This window comes from Pseudophryne corroboree, chromosome 2 (assembly GCF_028390025.1).
Source record: "Pseudophryne corroboree isolate aPseCor3 chromosome 2, aPseCor3.hap2, whole genome shotgun sequence".
Taxonomy (NCBI): Eukaryota; Metazoa; Chordata; class Amphibia; order Anura; family Myobatrachidae; genus Pseudophryne; species Pseudophryne corroboree.
In genome coordinates this window covers 589,041,717-589,063,198 of record NC_086445.1, presented here as the reverse complement: position 1 = coordinate 589,063,198, position 21,482 = coordinate 589,041,717, and the positions used below count along the sequence as shown (strand labels likewise).

General features: G+C 44.8%; 1 protein-coding gene across 5 annotated transcripts in view; it reads right to left on the bottom strand.

Moving 5' to 3' along the window:
* SMPDL3B (sphingomyelin phosphodiesterase acid like 3B) overlaps positions 1–21,482 on the bottom strand; it is a 93,855-nt gene that overhangs the window by 8,915 nt on the left and 63,458 nt on the right. For all 5 annotated transcript variants that reach the window (XM_063954565.1, XM_063954567.1, XM_063954564.1 and 2 more), the window contains one exon: positions 3,881–4,014. In XM_063954565.1, coding sequence (XP_063810635.1) covers positions 3,881–4,014 — 134 coding nt within the window. The remainder of the gene's footprint in view (positions 1–3,880; positions 4,015–21,482) is intronic.

Here is a 21,482-nt window from a genome sequence, read left to right as displayed (position 1 = left end):
TCTTCCTGGACGGCTGCCCAGGGGTGTCTCGGCATTGCAACTTTGCCGAGCTGCAACTTGGTCTGGATCGAACACGTTTGCAAAGTTCTACAAGTTCGATACTTTGGCCTCTGATGATCTGAAGTTCAGTCAATCAGTTCTGCAGGAGCCTCCGCGCTCTCCCTCCCGTTCTGGGAGCTTTGGTACATCCCCATGGTACTAATGTGGACCCCAGCATCCTCTAGGACGTAAGAGAAAATAGGATTTTGGTACCTATTGGTAAATCCTTTTCTCGTAGTCCGTAGAGGATGCTGGGTGCCCGCCCAGCATTTCGTTTTCCTGCTGTTGTTATTTAGTTCAGTACAACTTTGTTTTAGTTGAGTACTGCATTGTTACATGGTAAGTAATGTTTCAGCTGTTGCTGAGTAGTTCAAGCTAGTTGTCTTGACGTGCCTTGTATGTGTGAGCTGGTATGAATCTCACCACTATCTGTGTTAAGTCCTTCTCTCGAAGTATGTCGTCTCCTCGGGCACAGTTTCTAGACTGAGTCTGGTAGGAGGGGCATAGAGGGAGGAGCCAGCCCACACTCTCAAACTCTTAAAGTGCCAATGGCTCCTGGTGGACCCGTCTATACCCCATGGTACTAATGTGGACCCCAGCATCCTCTACGGACTACGAGAAAAGGATTTACTGGTAGGTACCAAAATCCTATTTTTGCAGTCCTGCAATCGCATAGTCTCCGCCCACCGGGGAGTGTATTTTAGCTGTGCAAGTGTGCGATCGCATGTGCAGCCGAGCGGTACAAAAAGATCTTGTGCAGTTTCTGAGTAGCCCAGGACTTACTCAGCCACTGCGATCACTTCAGCCTGTCCGGGCCCGGAATTGACATCAGACACCCACCTTGCAAACGCTTGGGAACGCCTGCGTTTTTCCAAACACTCCCAGAAAACTGTCAGTTACCACCCACAAACGCCTTCTTCCTGTCAATCACCTTGCGGTCGCCGGTGCAAATGGATTCTTCACACAAACCCATCGATGAGTGGCGATCCGCTTTGTACCCGCATACCTCCCAACATGACCCTCTCCAGGAGGGACACAATGCTCTGCTTCTGGACTTGTCTCCTAATTCATGATTGCAGTCACCTGTGCTGAAACACCGTTCTCATCCATTAACCTGTTCAACACAGGTGCCAGCAATCACAAATTAAGAGAAAAGTCCAGGAACAGAGCATTTTGTCCCTCCTGGAGAGGGTCATGTTGGGAGGTATATACCCGTATGACACGCCTGCACATTGTGGGCCTATGCATGCGCAGTTCTGACCTGATCGCAGCACTGCAAAAAACGCTAGCGAGCGATCAGGTCTGAATTACCCCCATGGTTTTGGCCATCTGCTAACAAATTTGCAGCTACGATCAGGTCTGAATTAGGCCCATGTGCACTGCAGGTGTGGCAGATATAACATGTGCAGAGAGAGTTAGATTTGGGTACGTTATCTGGTTTCTGTGCAGGGTAAATACTGGCTGCTTTATTTTTACACTGCAATTTACATTTCAGTTTGAACACACCCCACCCAAATCTAACTCTCTGTACATGTTATATCTGCCCCCCCCCTTCAGTGCACATGGTTTTGCCCACCTGCTAACAAATTTGCTGCTGCGATCAACTCTGAATTACCCCCTTAGTACATAGGCCCCTTAATTAATTAGTGTGTCTGCTATAGTATATGAAGTCGCAGCAACCTATTTGCATGACTTCACTGATATTTCCATTTATATTGTGAAGAAATAGTGTAATGCAACATGCATTTACTAATACGGGCAAGCATTCTCTCTCTATGCTGCACTTGTTGCTCCAAATGTAAACCAGGAATATTCACTAGTGTTCTCTAGCTAAACTGGAGGTTCGTCTGACTGAGCACATGCCTATAAATGCGCATTTTCAGGAATGTGTCTTCTCCTGATAACATTCAGGGTGCAAATGTATAAGGCCCACACTGGCTATAAAAAGTATTCACAATTTGCATATTTTCTTTTCTTACATCAACATCACGGAATCAGAATGAATTAATTCCCGGGTTCCTTATCATTGATAATTGGAAGATGGTCTGTAATGTATTTTCCAATGATTAGACTCTAATTCTTCAGATTGAAGAAAAGACAAAAAAAATATTTATACATTGCAGCCCTGGCTCCAACCTGGAATACTGGGCTGAGCAGGGGCTTCAGCTATACTTACCCCTTTCACAACACCCTCGTAACCCAGATCGAAGCTGGTCTCACAGGACACTTGGAGATGACGTGAGTCAGCCAATCGCCATCAACGACCTGGGTCAGGCATTTCACACTGCTGGCGACCCAGGAAAAACCCGGGTCGTGACCCTGGTTAACCCTTTCACACAGAACTTGTACCTGGGTCACGCCGGCTTGCCCCGTCAATCACTTGGGTTCTCAGCTCAGTATACAGTGTAGAAGGGTTGGGTATGCGTCGCCATGCTACGAGCTCAGTGGGGAGCGCAGGTTCTATTCCCACTCTATGGGTGTTGTGGACTAGTTCCTGCTAGTCGTCATGACGACTATTGGGATTCTAAGGGGGCGGGATGTAGGGGGAGGTATTGTGACCAGCGGTCTCCTGACCGCCAGTCACCATAACTACATCCTGCATAAAAGGGATATTAATAAGTATTCACTTTCTATGAAAATATAATTAACTTATGATACAATCAGTTTTCCTCAGTGGTGACAACTAGATAAGGGAGTAGTGGCCTAGCCAAGGTGGAAGCAGAAGGAGTCAATGCTCCCCCCACACAGTTCTTACCAAGATACTGTACACCACTGTATGTGTCCCTGTCTCTGTTTCCCTATATGTTCTTCTCTTTACTGCCTTTGGTTGTGTGTTTTTCATTGTCCACATCTCATCTGTTCCCACAACCCACTGTCCACATGCACCACACATTCTGCCCCTCGTCTTCCATTGCTCTCCTCTTTATTAGTTTCTGTACTTCTCTACTGCTCAGTGTGATAGGCAAAATCAGAGATGATCCAGAGTGACAAAACAGAAGACAACCATGCCTACCTCAACATGTATCATAAAATCATGTGGAGAAGTAGTTTCTGCATTGGAGTCTGGTGGACGCACGTCCTGCTTTGCGGGGTGGTTGGTAGATTTTCTCCTGTTGCACATAGTGCACACCTCTACTGCATATAGCTATTAAATGTTGTTTGCCAGGCTCCGGAGGGCCTAGCCAAGCCTACTGTGACCCACGTTCCCAGTGAGATATAGCTACAGCCACTGTAACAGTGCCTTTTTTTACCCAGTGCATATCTACGACATCACTGGAACTCGATACCGGCAGCATATCGACCCCGGGATCCTGGCAGCAGAATGCCTCGCTGCGCTAGCCACGCAGCGGGCTCGGTGGCTCGCTGCTCTCGCCACAGGTTCTACTCCCACTCTATGGGTGTCATGGACACCCACGAGTGGCAATAGAGCCTGTGGGTTGGCATTCCGTCAGCCAGCATTTTGAGCGCTTGGGATTCCGGCATCGGCATGGTGACTGCCGGGATCCCGAGCGCCGGTCACATGACTGCATCCCACTGGAAGGTAAGGGGCTAACACAAGGTACCTGGGGTAAGAAGAGAAAAAGAGAGATAGTGCTTGTCATGTTAGATGTTTTAAAGACACTACCCTCCTTTGTGCTAATTAAGCTAACGTTGCTTCTGTTGTCAATTCTACTGTAATGTAGTATACTGTATGTTGCACATCATTCATGCATCCACACATTTCTGCTCTCCAACAACATTTTAAACTCAATTCTTCTAAGTATTAGAGGGAACATTTGTCAATTTGTGTTGCCCTCTGCTTTTCTTGAGTTAAAGATAATACTGATGCTGGACATCTTACCAATACATGAAGGCTTTTCCTGTCATACTCAAACACTCTTATTCCTGGATTGTTGGCTCCGTTGTTAACACCTGGTAAAGTGGTCATCCAAGGAGATATTCCAGGTGCAATAAACATGCTGCTGACAGGGTCACCTGGGATAAGAATGAGAAATTATTCACAGGATAGTTTTGGCTCCTTCATGACAAGACCAATAATTATATATATTAAAGCAAATAACACTTTTTGTTGTAATTGGGGTTTTTTGTTTTCTTGCTGGGACAGATAATACTTTCTTTTGGTAGCACATTGAAATAAATACATATTTATTATTTTATGTAACAAAAAAAAATCAGCAAAATAATAAAAAAAATCAGTTCCTAAGAGGGAATCCAATTAACCACGGGGTTTCTTCACGACTAATTTTCTGTAAAACAAAACTCTATGGCGCTGGAAAAGGCTATTTAATAAAATAGCCTTTTTCCCGCACTCAAATATCGGGATTCACGTGTGGGAACACACTGATTCCACGTAAACTGTAACCGATTTGGGGGCTTTTTCACACAGACTTTACGCTGCGAGGTTCAGTCCGATGCTGGGGGTCTCGTGCTCGGGGTAAACCCTGTTAATAGCTCCAGTGCGAAAATCAGCTGCCGGAAAAATCCCATGGCTAATTAGCTTCCCTCCTGACTGTCATTTTTTCAAACACTTGACAGTTACAAGCGGATTGGCTGGAGCACCATTTATCAATCGTATTGAGTGATAAGACTATCATTCATTGATAAATCTTCCCTTAAATATTTGCCCAGTCAGTTCTCCTCTATACGTTGTCTGTATAGAAGCATACTTAATAGAGAGATATAAGGGACAGAAACAAAGGTATAGATTTATAGGGCTGGGAGTGGCTGAGTGAGCCTTGTTTGTATGTTCAGGTTGCTATCATTCTGTGTGACATTAAATATAGGCTTGCCATAATATCCCTTTAATCTGGGACACCTATGAATAACACAGGTTCTGGCTGAATAAAATCAGGTAAAATACAGACTTGAATGTAGCAAGCCACAGAACCTGTGTCTGTGTAATGGGGAATGGGAAAATCAGTCTTGGAATTTGAAAAAGGACCCAGGGATGATGGATCTTTTTTTTTTTTTGCTTCATTGTTATATTTTGTGAGGCATACAGTATAAGACCTATTATGTATTGGTTTATTTGTGATAGTGATTTAATGATGAGCCAGGAACCATGGATCTCTGTTATGTATTACTAGTACTAGGGATAGCTGAGGGACTAAAGAAAACCTGATGATGATGATGATGATGATGATGATGAAGAAGAAAAACATAGACTTTCTTCATTATTAGGCTTACCATACTACCCCTTTAAACTGGGATACTCTTGAATTACACAGATTCTAAACCAGGTGAAATGCAGGCTTGAATTAAGCCAGCCACAGAACTTGTGTAATTCATGTTTGTCCCGCTTTAGAGGAATAGTATGGTAAGCCTATTCATTATGAAATGGGAAGTTGCAACAAGACCTCATTAGTCATTAGTGATACAATTTCACACAAGAGATTTCTGCGTTACAGATGTGTGGGAAAGGTATTAAGTAAGAGCTCTTGCTAAGTCATACTCTAGACCCACGTTAAAATCTGATGGTTCTTTTTAGCATTACGAATCCCTATCAAGGCATAATTGGTGCCAATATCAATGAGCTTTTTCTGTTCCTCTTATTGGGGATGAGTACAGTGAGAATTAATAATACCTTTAAATGTATTCATGTTATCTGAGGGCTTAAGATTCCAGTCCAAAATGTAAAAATGTGTCCCTGTCCTGACCTCCGAAGACTGACCCTATAAAGGGGACGCAGTGATGTTGCAATTTACAATGCTGACAATCATAATGTGGACACCACAATGCCGACATGTGAAATGACAGTTTGCACAGACTGGAGGGTTAGGCACTAGTGGGAGGGTTAGGCACTGGATGAATGGTTAGGGGTTAGTGATGTGCTGTCGGACCTATATAACCAGGTAAACTAACTTTATTAGGCCAAAAACATAAAACATGACCTCCAGGTAGGGAAATCACAGAAAACTGTAACAACGCCGGTCAGACCTGGCAAAATCGAAAAAGGTAAAAAATTAAACAGTCATATGTACTGACCTTTCATACATTGCCTGGCCACTTCGATGCAATATGCCAAGCAGCAGTGCCAAAAAGGGGGAGGGTATGCCCCCATCATATAACCCAAAAACTGGTATTAATACAGTGGGAGAACTGGTAACTGCCGCACTTAACATGTGCAGTTACTATTTTCTCACCTAGAACAACTTAATACATCTACCAATGTCTCTACTTCTCCAAGGGTGAGTACCTTTGGTCAGGGTTTTGGACGGTGTCCTTCTTTCCGCATGAGGTTCTAAACTTTCACTCCATCAGTGCTAAAGGCCTTACATTCCCAAATTCTCCAGTCTCTGACCTGAACAAGGTGATACAGCTCTCTCAAGGAGACCCAAATTAAATTGATTACGGCTCTGAAACATGATAATTTCTACTATCCCCATGTTTTCTCAGGCTATGGGGTTGCCATGCTATTGTCCCATTGTCTACCTGTCTTGGATTTACAGTCCCAGGTTATTAAGGAGGAGAGATGCATCATGGTTCCTGAAAAGTTTTTGAATCAACATTTTAGGATCGTTAATGTGTATGCTTCTAATCAGGGCCATAAACCTTTTCTAAAGTTGTTAGATAAAGGCCCGGTTTACGCACAGACAAAAGAAAAAGAAGAAAGGCTGCGCTTCAAGAGGAAAAGAACAATTAATCTACTAAGTGTGTACAATTTTATGACAATTTATTAAAAACACTAACTCATTAAAAAACAGCAATATTGTCTACAGTAATATTGTGCCATGTGCATACATAAAAAATAGAATTTACCCAAAGTGTTGGTTCAGGACATGTATTATATAAACTCTGTAGGATCCGTTCCAGATATTGCCCTTAAATGATGTATGTCCAGTTGTGATCCACTAAGGAGAGTCCCTTTTAGATGGTGTTTAGAGAGTCCAATACAGATTCCATATGCCGCTAGAGGGTTGAAGATTGAATAGAATGTCCCATAAATGGTGGGTACCTCATGCAGTGCGGTGATTGGATGGTGCCTCTCTAGGACTCCTCTGGATGGCTGGAAAGTGGTGAGGGCTGGTTCGGATCCAATTGAGAAAAGTCCTGCTCCAAGGGGTAAATACCTGATACGTTTCGCTGCATATACCTTGCAGCTTTTTCCGGTTTACGCACAGTATATTAAATAGGAGCAATAAACAGAGTGACCAACAGCTGCCGAACGTCTTGATTTACTATTAGAATTACTATTAAGCAGTCCTTTTGGTCAGAAGCATGGCATGGACATTAAAAGCACATCCAAAACAATGGACTGCAATACAGTAATCCTTCTTTGACAACCGATATTTACTCTAGCTTGGACACCAGTTCTACTTGATATTGTCCACTCCATAATTGCTCCTAGCCTCTTCCAGTGGAGAAAAGTAGACAGTCCCACAGTATCTCCTCTCTGCTGTCCCCTCTAACCATGCTACAGTATAATGTGGACTTCCTGCCAGGCCTTGTTCTTAACCACTTAACTGGCAGGGTCAGATTTCATGCAACTGCGTCATCCCACCCTGTCCCCCCGTTTTTGACTAGGAGATCCATTCTGCAGATGTACATAATATAATGTTTAAATATTATAAAAAATACTTTTTCAACTTTAAATAAAATACATTTTAAAAAACAATAGGGCAGATGTATTAACCTTGAGAAGGCATAAGGAAGTGATAAACCAGTGATACGTGCAAGGTGATAAAGGTACCAGCCAATCAGATCCTAACTGTTAATTTACATAATGGAGCTGATTGGCTGGTGCTTTTATAACCTTGCTTTTATAACCTTATCACTTCCTTATGCCTTCTCCAGGTTAATACATCTGCCCCATTGTTTTTAACGCTTTTGAAGGGAAAAATCATCAGTTAAGTGGTAGCCCTTTGGAACAGGTCTGTTTCCTGACCACTACGTGTCTCCCAGTAGGTTAGTTGTGAGGGCACCCGATCTGACTATCTTCTTCCTTTGTGATGCCCTCTCCCTGTTGGACAGAGATCAATGGGTTTATCTTTAGCTCAAACACTACATTGGTAAGCTAACTCGTAACAGTTTACTGGGGAGGGGTTTACCACAGTTTGAGATCTTTTGTGTGTCTCATCCGCACCGCCTTATGCTGTACTCAGATTGTATGACTTGCTTGTAGAGGACTAATGGCCTTCATCCCATAGGTTTACATTAGCTTATGGGGTGAGACTTCCACAAAAACCCTGCCCTTTAGCAACAGATCTTCACATTCAGTCCTTGAGACTGGTTCTTCCAAGATGGTATAGGTGTTCCAGCATTCTCTCATAGTGTGCCAAATGTTTGCTTGTGTTCTGGTCAGACTCCTGGATCCCTTCTGCAGGGTGGCATTGAATTAAAATCTAATTGTTTTGATAGGTTACTACATGTCCATGGAAAATATCACTCTGACCTTGTTGGACAAGAATGCAGAGTTTATTGCCACCTGGTTTAATATATTGTAATTCAAGGAATCTGATACTTATTTAAAGCATGTTACTGCTCGTGCCTGAAGCATCTTTGAATTCTCACCGAGCCATCCTTTTCTTGTTGTAGTCAGTAAACCGGCACTCCCTTACCCCTTTTTCCCCCTAACTCCCTTATACCTTGTTTTTCATTATATTTTTTTTTCTGTTACGCCGTTTCTATATAAACTACATAAAACCAACCAGATGGTGATGTTGTACCCTTTTATGTGCTTCTGATTTTTGTAGATAGATAGATAGATAGATAGATAGATAGATAGAGGGAGAGAGAAATAGATTCTAAGTGTCTGCTCTTTTTCGGAGGGATTTGAATGTTATATACTGTAAGTGAAAATCAGTAGATCCATAACTATGATCAAGTTTAGTGTATGTGCTGGTATACATATGCCACCTTAGCTGGATAGTAATTACAGTGGGAAAATACAGCAGGATGCAGTTAGATGTGTATTGTAGCTGATGTATAGAAAAGGTTTATTTCTTAAGGTCTATTGATCTCAGTTACTTAAAGGTAGTGTTAAGGCGGCCATAGACTGTGCAGGCTGATCACAGTGTATGGCTGCAACCAAGCAGCAAATATTGCTGTCAGGCACAATAAATCTCCCAGTATGCCTGACAGATGTGATAATTGCTGCTTGGATCTAGCAGTGTATGTACATACCATCACACACAAGGGCGAAGCTACCATAGGTGTGTAGAGAGTGCAGCTGCTATGGGGCCCAGAGGTGAGAGGGGCCCACCTTCCCTGTCACAGTTACATGTGTTATATACAGTTTTTCACCATTGGGTGGTACAATTCTTATTGCAATGTTGTATAAAATGAACTGCAGGGCATTATAATGGCACATAATATCAACTGGGACACAATATGAAGTAAAGGACCTATAGTGTGGCATAATATGAACTGGCATAGGGGCCCTCCAATGTGATATAACGTAAACTAGGGCAGTACTATGAGACTTAACAGAAACTAAGGCACTACTATGGTTCAGAAAAGGAGCTAGGGCACTATTATGAGGCATAAAATGAACAACAGTTACGGAGATGTGAGTCTCTAGAAATGTTGGGACAGGGGCCCCTTCAAAATGTTGCTATAGGGCTCACAAAATTCTGGCTACGCCCCTGATCGCACATAAAGATCAATGTGTATGGCATTGGCAATATCAGATAATTGCTGTCTGTCTGATGATGAGTTTGATCTCCCAGTGTATGGTTAGCATAAGTTATAGATCAGTCAGGTCTTACATTATTTTGTCCGGATACAGACATCTATCACAAGAACAATGCTAGAAATGTGTTCATACACTTAATTAGCTGGGTCCCATACTATCCATATCCATTAGCATAGACCACAGGTTCTCAAACTCGGTCCTGAGGACCCCACATGGTGCATGTTTTGCAGGTCTCCTCACAGAATCACAAGTGACAGGCTCCACCTGCAGACCTTTTAAAATGTGTCAGTGAGTAATTAATATACCTGTGCACTTGCTGGGTTACCTGCACAACATGCACTGTGTGGGGTCCTGAGGACCGAGTTTGAGAACCACTGGCATAGACCTTCTTTATCCACTGCTTAAATGTGGTGTTAAGTTGTCTGATGTCAAAGTCGAAAAATATTGCAGAACACACATCACGTACAAACCGCACACACATGCCCTCTGCGCGTGCACTTGTTCTGCTGTGCGTGCACATATCCGCAATTTGCGTATGGTCGCTCCCGCGGTCCTGCGCATCGGCGCGTGGTATGGGTATTTACGGCAGAGTTTGTGTACGCATGGAGAGCCATCAAAACACATTACATATTTAATCCAAATAGTGCACAATGTACACATAGTCTCCTTGCACCACATCAGAAACTTGTAGCTGTTTAAATGGTTGCAGAACAAAGAGATTCACCTTTACAGGATAAGAGGGGACAGACTAAGGTTATAAGATGATATTTGGTATCCAGCTGTAGGGTATTTTAAGGGTAACATTCCGGTGTTGGTCTGCGGAAGATCGCATGTTCCTGCGGATAGTTATGTGCAGAAGCAGAATATAGATATAAACTGTATTTACTGTATATTATGTATGCGGCGGGAATCCAGAGGAGACCACCCACAAGAGCAGTTGAGAAAGACATCGCCCACCTATTCAAACAGACCTATGACCTCTCCTGTACTGTAAAATTGCATTCCTGTGTCCAATGGACAAAGGGATTACAGTATCCAATGTATTGCTTTTGGAAGAATTGTATAAATAAAGCCTGCTGCAGCCCGGCCACACACAAGACTCACAACGTTATCTATTTGATGACGGAGGACCGGACCGGGAAGCGCACGCGAATATACTCACGTATGTACATTGACCTGTAGCCATTATTCTGTTATATATTGTCTTGTATTGTAGTGTATAATTTGTATTGTAAACCCCCTTTCAGAAATAATCCACTGTGGTGTCGGAACCCAGCGGTAAAATCACAATTGGTGTCGTGTGCTCATTGCCCTGCTAAGGTTTAAAGTGTAGTATTATTATTGCATTGCATTGCTGTAGAAGGTTTAAAGTGTATCTCTGGGTGTGTACGTGCTGTGAGTACTTTGTACCGTCAGCGCGGCGTGTGTACGCAAAGTCCGTACACTGTACGGGACTCTGTACGCTAATATCGTAAAAGGTGCGTAGAGTGTGAATTAAGTATAGCGGCCGCAGCGGCTAAAGGTTTAAAGTGTATTTACGGTGTGTTTAAGGTATTGCTTTTATTCCTGTAAAGATAATCAGCTTTATCAATTGGGGGCATCGTCCGATTTTCCACATTTTTACTGCTTAACAGGTCACAATCAGACTTAATCTATCAGCATAAGGGTGGACAGGGATCCTACGTATCCTTTTCTTGGTCGGTGGATGCACTGAAAACCCTACTTAATTGCTGATTAGATGGTGTCTGCTCTGTATGGTTTGTAGGGATGTTGGTCGAACTCGTAAGGTAAGCAGAAAAAAAGCTATTTAAAATCTGTGAATTTATTTTTGGCGCCAAATTCGTACACAACAAAAGCGTACACCCATACTCTGTGCATACTCTCCCACATTGTTGCCATAACATTCAGATTACTAGATTCATAATATAAATATTAAGGAAGTAAGTGTAAAACACAAACGCAGTCTGGCCTAGTTATAAAGGTTTATACAGAAAAGAAACTGTGTGGTGTGTTAAGTGAGCGATTATAGTTAATATTGCTCACATTTATAGAAATTGTGTGAGTTGTTTTACACGTGGTACGGAACGTGAGGACAGCGTACACAAAACGTGCACGTAGCGCAAGGCCGCACACGTGGCGTAATTACGCAAGCTTGCGTAGCGTTGTGTGTGCATAATAAAACCACACGATAGGTCGTTTAGTTTAAAGGTGGGATAGTAGCCACGCTACAATAACACAAGATTGCCACGTTTCCAAAGTTTAGTATAAAACCCTTATTTACTGTATTGCCTCTGGGAGTAAAGCTGCTTGTCTGAATTATAATTTTCTGTACAGAAAAATAAAGTGTATTTGAGTGAGCGAGTGCAGGAGTGAGTGGATACTGAACCCAAGAACTAGGTGGACTAGGTGGATTGCTAGGTGGTCTAGGTGGACACACTGGGTTAGTAGAGGCCCGGTGGCGTAAGGTTCGCAACCCTGCGTTATTAAAAAAGTGGACTAGGTGGTCTTGGTGGACTGAGTGGTATCCCATACAACTCTAGGTGGTCTACTAGGTGGTCTACAACAATCGTAGGGCATATAGATAACTAGTATCTATAGGCTGTGCTATTGCATCACATGTCCGTTTGTTCTGCATAGCGCAACGTGATATTATTGTGTCACATTTGTTGTGGAAGAGCATACGCAGACGTGATTGTATAGACAAAGGGGTTTTGCTTTGATAACTTCGGGAAATCTCCCTGGTGGGCTTCACTGGAAAGGGTGAAGGATAGTTATCTAATTTCTCTGTTTCACCCTACAACCAATTCCAGTTGAAAGATACCGAAAAGGAAATTTTCACTGCCTCTCTCAGGAAAATATTCTAAACAGAACTTCCACCGAAAGATATTACGGTGTAAGGTCTGATAGGAGCCCTAAGTTGGGTACATTGCGATCCGCTATCAACAGCGTATCGTTGTATTGGCCAGCGTGGGCGCGAGCGAGTGGAAGGCGCTCAGGGATACTTCCACCGTCTACTTATATTGAGTATTTTGGTGTTTGTGCGAATTTTTTTAAAGGTATTAGAAGAGACCCACAAATATGGGAGCCAGTTGCTCAAGTAAGAGGCGTTTAGATAGGGTTCAGGCAGAATTGTGGCCAAAAGGCTCAGTAAGGTTTATCATGTGTGAAAAATATGGTTCACACACAGAAGGTTTATGTAATGAGTGGATATGTATGACCAACAATGATAGGGTACCATTCCCTAGAGTGGGCAGCTTTGAACCAGAGGTATTACAGAACTTAAGGTTAAGGATATGTCTGATAAAATCCAAGAAACAAAGGATTAAACATACAGACTGTTTAAATTTATGGCAACAGGAGGGGGATATGCAAAAGGAATTAGCTCGCGCAGCAGGTTCCAAACCTAGCGGGAAAACAATGTCGACGGCACCACCACCACCATATATTGTTGGGGAGAAAATGGCTACAGGCAATGATACATTGGTACAGAATAAGAGTGTAATTGCAAAATGTACTAACCCTAACCCTTGCCAGTTGTACCCCGTTTTACATTTTCCCCAGGACTGCGAATAAGAAGATGAGCCCAGCATGATATCGGCACTCTCTCTAGCAGCCACCATACAAGACACTCAGGTGGGCACGGCCCAACCAACAAGAGCAGTAGTCAGGCCCCCTAGCGGAGGGATAAGTGAGGTCGTGTCCACAGGTATGTACGGTACCGTACATTATGCAGAAACCATAGCACCCCACATTGTAGAATCAAACCAGAATGATGTAATTGAATTAAATCCTGTCAGGGTGATTGCAGTCCCCAATGGGAAGACTGACGCTCAGGGAGTCACTCCCATCAGGAACATTGCCATGCATTGTCCCTGGTCCCGGACAGAATTGAGGTCAATTATGTCAGAATTTCCCGATCCCAGAAAGGATCTAGTCGCATGCCAGAGGTTCATTAAAGAGTTAGGTAACGCCATCGAACCCACAAACAAAGATTGGCGAACAGTGCTACGGGTATGTTTACCCTCCAATATTGACCCCGCGAAGTTCATAACTGATGGGGTACAAGGGTACAGACCTCTCTACCAAACTGGAGAGGTATCTCAGTGGCTGCATTGAGAGAGTCCGCTGTCGAGCATGATAGGAACATCATTAAACACAGGGAGTCACAGGGGGAAAAACGGATGACGGTAAGTATACAGGCCCTTACGGCAAAACCCCATCAGCCAAAAACCCGGACCCCTGTTGTTTGGGACAGACCTAGAACATGTTTCATTTGTAGGAAGGAAGGGCATTTTGCCAAAGACTGTAGGAGTAGTAGAGCGCATAGCCAAGATAGAACCCTAGACAGAGAATACGAACCACACTACTACTCACATAATTGGGATCAGGGACCACATAGGAGAAGTTACGAGCCACATGCAGGGGAAACAAGGAGGTACCCCCCAAGGAGAGATGGGCAGACCTCCGGAAATTCTCAGCTACCTCCCCCACATATCGTAGCTGCCAACGCGCTGCGGGAGGGTCTCGCCACACAATAGGGGTTGGGCCACACCTGTAGTCTGCAGCCAGTGAAGTTGATTGCTAGCCTAGGCAGTGAACCTGAGGTCATGGTTGATGTAGTTGATGTAGCTGGTGTACCATTACCTTTTCTTGTAGGCACAGGGGCGGCCAGGTCAGTGTTAAATTCAACTGTAGGTATGAAAACCACGGGTAAAACAATTTCGGCAATGGGAGTAACAGGAATAGTGCAACACTACCCTTTGAGTAGACCTGCAGAGATTACGATAGGGCCCTTGCAAACCAAGCATTCTTTTTTGCTGGCTGCAGCGGCTCCGACTAACCTGCTTGGAAGAGAATTATTGTGTAAAATGCGGTGTGTCATATACTGTACTCCTGAGGGTGTATTCTTGGATATACCTGAGAATCACGTTCAGGAAGTGCAAGATATATTAGACACCCCTCAAAGGCTAATGTCGCATTCTGCTGTTATAGACAAGTGTCCATCAAAGGTAGAGGAAATGATCTCACAAATACCAGGTTCCCTTTGGACCAAAGATGGACAAGACACTGGATTGATGGCGAATATAGCTCCGGTAGTAGTGCAAGTAAAAGACGGTAGGATAGCTCCAAAAATCCCTCAGTATCCTCTGAAGCGAGAGGTAGAATTAGGAGTGTACCCCGTCATAGAGCGGTTGCTACAACAGGGCATACTAGTCAGGACGTCCAGCACTGCCAATAGTCCCATCTTCCCTGTGAAAAAGAGTGGGGGGAGGGGTTACAGGCTAGTGCAGGATCTAAGGGGGATAAACAAGATAGTTGAGAGCCAATTCCCCGTAGTGCCCAATCCAGCTGTCATCCTCATGCAAATTCCCCCTACTGCAAAATTTTTCACTGTCATGGACCTCTGTTCTGCCTTCTTTTCTGTCCCTCTGCACCCTGACAACCAATACCTCTTTGCATTTACATACAGGGGAGTACAGTACACCTGGATTCGTCTCCCCCAAGGTTTCATTGACAGCCCAAGTATTTTCTCCCAGGCTTTGCATGACTGTTTACAATCCTTTCAACCTGAGAGCTGGTCAGTATTAATACAGTATGTCGATGACTTATTGCTGTGTTCTGATTCACTCGAATCATCCTTGAAAGACACGAAACAGCTTCTGTTTCACCTTTCCAATACGGGACACAAGGTTTCAAAGGATAAGTTGCAGCTGTGCCAGACCAGGGTAAAATATTTGGGACATTGCTTGACTCAAGGACTTAGACATCTTGCCGCTGATAGAATACAGGCGATTCGCGACATGACCCTGCCACAAACCCAGCAACAGATCCGCACTTTCCTTGGAATGTGTGGGTACTGCCGAAACTGGATCCCAGGATTCTCCATACTGGCTTTACCTTTGCAAGAAATGGTCTCCTCGAACAATCCAGATCGGATCTCGCACACAGATGAGTCCGAATTGGCTTTTGAGAGACTCAAACAGTGCCTATCACAGGCACCTGCATTAGGTATGCCAGATTATGGGAAGCCTTTTGAATTATACGGTACAGAAAGTGCAGGGTGCGCAGCAGGAGTTTTAACCCAGAGACATGGTGATGCCAGCAGGCCGGTAGCTTACTACAGTGCACAGTTGGACACCGTAGCGCGGTCTCTCCCCACTTGCTTGCGAAGTGTTGCAGCGATAGCTTTGCTAGTAAGTAAAAGCGAAGACGTAGTGTTAGGACACAACCTGACAATCCATACACCTCATGCAGTATCAGCCTTACTGAACTCCGCCCAAACCAGACATGTCTCATCGGCACGGTTTACAAAGTGGGAATTATCACTGATGGCCCCTGTAAACATCACCATCAAAAGATGCAGCGCACTAAATCCTGCAACCTATCTGCCAAGTGTGCCTGGACAGGCACAAAGGGTGGAGGATGAGAATGATGGTGAAGGAGGATTTAGTGCAGATACTGATACGCATGATTGTATGGAATACCTGAATCAGACTTTCACTGCGAGACCTGACATCAGTGACAACCCACTGGAAGGCATAGACTTTACCTTTTACACTGACGGTAGTTGCCACAGACAGATGGACTCGGGAGACTTGTGTACTGGATACGCAGTCGTAGATGACAGAGGTATCATAGAAGCTGAACCCCTGGGCCCACCGCACTCAGCACAAGTTGCTGAGCTGGTCGCCCTAACCAGAGCATGTGAATTGGCCAAGGGTAAGTCAGCCAATATATACACAGATTCTAGGTATGCCTTTGGAGTAGTGCATGATTTCGGGGCCCTATGGCACCTCAGAAATTTCATGACGGCAGCTGGCACACCTGTAGCGCATGCATCCCACATAAAAAGGCTTCTAACAGCAATACAAGAACCAGACAGAGTGGCTGTTATCAAGTGCAAAGCACACACTTACAACCAAGACCCAATCTCACTTGGTAACAGCCGGGCAGACGAAGCTGCTAAATCAGCAGCCAGCACCCCCATACAAACGAACATCACATCACTGATGACATTCAACACAATAAACACACAAAAATTAATTGAAATGCAAAATTTGTGTTCTCTCCAGGAAAAGGCGGTCTGGAGGTCACATGGGGTATGACCAGGAGTCCTCAGGACTCTGGACAGGTGGACACGGTAAGCCAGTGGCCCCCAGAGCATATCTTCCAAGCTTAGCTGAGGCGGCACATGGTCTGACTCATCTGGGTAAAGAGGGTATGTGTAAGCTGGTGAGAGCCTACTGGTGTGCGCCAGGATTCTCTTCTCATGCGGGTAAGAGAGCAATGACATGTCTTACTTGCTTGAGGAAGAATATTGGAAAGTCAATACCAACAGAACCATCCCATATCCCTCCGACAGACGGCCCTTTTCAGGTAATACAAATTGATTTCATACAGTTACCACCCTGTAGGAATTTAAAATATGTGTTAGTCTGTATTGATGTATTTTCCAATTGGGTAGAAGCGTTCCCTGCTGCCACAAATACTGCTACGTTCACTGCAAAGAAAATTGTGCAGGAATTTGTGTGTAGATATGGTATCCCTAGAATAATTGAAAGCGATAGGGGTACCCATTTTACAGGTGAAGTCTTTCAGGTAATGTGCAAACTGATGGGAATTAATAGCAAGCTGCATACTCCGTACCAACCACAGGCGAGTGCGAAGGTGGAGAGAATGAACAGCACTATTAAGAACAAGCTGAGCAAAGTGATGGCTGAGACTGGATTGTGGCTTTTCCACTAGTATTGTACAGCATCAGAACCACTCCCAGTTCCCCCTTAACCTATCACCCTTTGAGATTCTTTTTGGCCGACAACCTCATGTAATGATAGACCCCCAGGATGATTTAAAATGCAATAACGAAGTGACTGTAAAATATTTGGTTAGGATGAACCAGCAGCTGAGGAATCAAAATAGAAATCTAAAGCTGGTGTTAGGCGCCGGGGTCCGCTCGTCGGTGCGGCCCGGCGCCTAGCAACCAGGGACGCCGTACGCGGACAGCCGCCGGCTCCCTGGCAACGCTGGACGCCGGGCGCGCTGAGCCGCACGGACCCTAGCAACGGGGACGCCACTGGCGGACCGTGTTCCCCGTTGCTAGGTTTTAAGAGTTAATGTATTCTCCTGCTCTCTGGCCATGCAGCAAGGTAGCTGCACGGCATTTATTCTAATCAGCCTTTTGGCAGCTGATTGGAGGACTCCTTGTTAAATACACTCCCAGGGCTTCTCACAGACGCCGGTAATAGCTTCCTGCATGCTGTTTCTGTTTGCTGAGAGTCTGTTCCAGTCTTGCTGTATCCGGTCATTCCAGTATTCGGAAGTCCTGAACTCGGAAGTTTGTCATCTTATTCCTGGAGTCCTGACTAATCACCATATAACATCCAGTGGTGTTCGTGAGTCGCGGCCTTGCCGTGTGTTGCGGCTTGTCCGCTTTATTATTTATTATTTGTGTTTTGGAGCATTCTGCGGAGGGTTCCGCTTCCACAGGTCCACTCTGGTATCCGGCGGTGCTGGGTAGGAGTATTGGACAAGTGGATTTTGGTTGTCCTTTTCCCTGGCGGGTTTCCGCACATACTTCTGTTTTTGTTAGTTAGCTTGTTGCCCCTGGCCTGTTGTCAGTCAGAGGTCCTCTTGTTATCATCCTGCCTCGGATTTCCCTTTGTCTCTCACTAAGACCGGGGGGCACCGGAGTTGGGCAGACATAATCCGCCCTTCAAACGTGGCTGCCAGGGGCTCAAGAAACCATAGTCTCGCAGGGGATTTCCGATAGCACGGGTGAGACAATAGAGTTAGGGCGCCAGGGGCAACTAGTCTTCCCTGCTCCCGTTACCTGCATTCCATTCCAGCGCTCTGGTCCTTGTCATAAAATCTCCTCCGGTCAGGAGTGCTGGAATCATAACATTATTACCGGCCATACCAAAACTTAAAATTAAAACGGAGTTTAATTTTTATTCAGTTTTTTGTAAGAAATTGTCGGCCTCATGAATCCAACAGGGTTAGGACCAAATCCTGGTCAGCTCTTAGTCAGTCAGATTCAAGAACTTACTCAGATGGTTCAGGATCTTTCCCTTCGGGTGAGGTCGCAGGAAGATCTTTTACGAACTTCCCCGAGGGTAGTTCCTGAACCAAAAATGCATTTGCCTGACCGTTTTTCTGGGGATAGAAAAGAGTTTTTTAATTTTAAAGAATCCTGTAAACTTTATTTTCGTTTAAGACCGATCTCCTCGGGTACTGAATCTCAGCGGGTCGGGATTATTATTTCTTTGCTCCAGGGGGATCCCCAGACTTGGGCATTTGGTTTAAAAGCAGATGATCCGGTGTTGCTGTCAGTAGACGCTTTTTTTGGGTCTTTAGGACTGTTATATGACGACCCTGATAGAGAGGCATCCGCTGAAGGTCAGTTGCGCGCTCTCAGACAGGGTAGGAATCCCGCAGAGGTTTATTGTACGGAGTTTCGCCGGTGGTCGAACGACTGTGGCTGGAATGACCCAGCCCTGCGCAGTCAGTTTCGCCTCGGCTTATCAGAATCAATTAAAGACAGTCTCCTCCAGTATCCCGCTCCTGAGACTCTCGATAAACTCATGGAGCTTTCTATTAAGATTGATCGTCGTCTCAGAGAGCGGAAGGCTGAAAAAGGAGCATCGGTCAGGTCATCTCCGTGTGTATATTCCATCCCTGAGGACATAGAGGAGCCCATGCAGATGGGTCTCTCCCGGTTGTCTCCTGAAGAGAGAGCCAGAAGGCAAAACTCTGGTCTTTGTTTGTACTGTGGGGGTAAGGGACATTTTGCTCGTAATTGTCCGAATAAGTCGGGAAACGCCTTGACCAGGTGAATTGTGAGGGGGTTCACCTAGGTCTGCAGCTTATCTCCTCGCATAACTCCCTTTTAGTCCCAGCTAAGGTTTCCTTTGGCAGCCTCAGTTCCTCGGTGTCGGCTTTTGTCGACAGTGGAGCCGCAGGAAACTTTATGGATTTAACTTGGGCCAAGGCCTTAGGCATTCCTCAGTTATCTTTGGGTAGGAATGTCACCATGCATGGTTTAGATGGGAGTCCACTGTCCAATGGGGTTATTTCCCTCTGTACACCCCCTGTACTACTTACGGTAGGAGCTCTTCATTCTGAAAAGATCGAGTTCTTCCTTACCCATTGCCCAGCAGTTCCAGTGGTTCTGGGTCACCCTTGGCTGGCCTTTCACAATCCCACCATTGATTGGCGGTCAGGGGAGATTTCTCAATGGGGTGCCTTCTGTGATAAGGAATGTATTTCGTTTCCAGTCAGAATAGTTGCTGCAATTCCTGAACTCATTCCCGTGGAGTACCAGGAGTTTGCTGATGTGTTCTCCAAGGGCAATGCAGACCTTCTGCCTCCCCATCGGCCTTATGATTGCGCCATTGAGCTAATTCCTGGTGCCGCATTGCCAAAGGGAAGGTTATATGCTTTATCCGGGCCAGAAACTGCGGCCATGAATGACTATGTTAAAGAGAGCCTAGGGAAAGGATTTATTAGGTCATCTAAATCTCCTTTAAGTGCAGGCTTCTTCTTTGTGGAGAAAAAGGATGGCTCACTCAGACCTTGCATTGACTATAGAGCCTTAAATAAAATCTCAGTTAAAAATACTTATCCTCTGCCGTTGATTTCTGTCCTCTTTGATCAGCTGCGTTCGGCTGTGATTTTCTCCAAAATCGATCTAAGAGGAGCGTATAACCTCATCCGAATCAGGTCCGGAGATGAGTGGAAGACAACCTTCAGTACTCAGTCGGGTCACTACGAGTACCTAGTGATGCCGTTCGGCTTGTCTAACGCTCCAGCAGTTTTCCAGGACCTCATTAACGATGTGCTCCGTGACTTCCTAGGGAAATTCGTGGTCGTTTACTTAGACGACATCCTGATTTATTCTGACTCTATTGAACAACATGTTACCCAGGTGCGTCAGGTTCTTCAAAAGTTACGTGAGAATCATCTATATGCCAAACTGGAGAAATGCGAGTTTCAGGTCACGGAGGTATCTTTTTTAGGATACATTATTTCCCCTCGGGGATTTTTCATGGAACCAAAGAAGCTTCAGGCCATCCTTAGTTGGGCGCAACCCACCAATTTAAAAGCAATTCAGCGCTTTTTAGGGTTTGCGAATTATTACAGGAGGTTCATTCATTCCTTCTCCGACCTGGTTGCTCCCATTGTGGCCCTGACAAAGAAAGGAGCGGATCCTACCAACTGGTCGCGTGAAGCGGAGTTGTCCTTTCGGGCCTTGAAACAAGCTTTTGTCTCGGCTCCAGTCCTTAGACATCCCAATCCAGGATTGCCCTTCGTGGTGGAGGTTGATGCCTCGGAGGTTGGAGTAGGGGCTATACTATCTCAAAAGGATCCAGAGTCTCAGGAACTACATCCTTGTGCCTTTATGTCTAGGAAATTCTCCTCCGCTGAATCCAACTATGACGTTGGTAACCGGGAACTACTGGCAATAAAATGGGCTTTCGAGGAGTGGAGGCATTGGCTGGAGGGAGCAACACATACCATTTCAGTATTGACTGACCATAAGAATCTGCAATACATCGAATCAGCTAAGCGGCTGAATGCCCGGCAGGCTCGTTGGGCTTTGTTCTTTACTCGTTTCAAGTTTATTATAACTTTCAGGCCAGGTTCCAAGAATACCAAGGCAGATGCTCTGTCACGCAGTTTTCTTCCGGTTCATGATAACAGTCCTGTTACTCCCATACTTCCATCTTCAGTCATTTGGGCAGGCCTCACACAAGATTTATTTACCCAGTTAAAACAGCTTCAACACCAAGCTCCTGGAAATTCTCCTGCT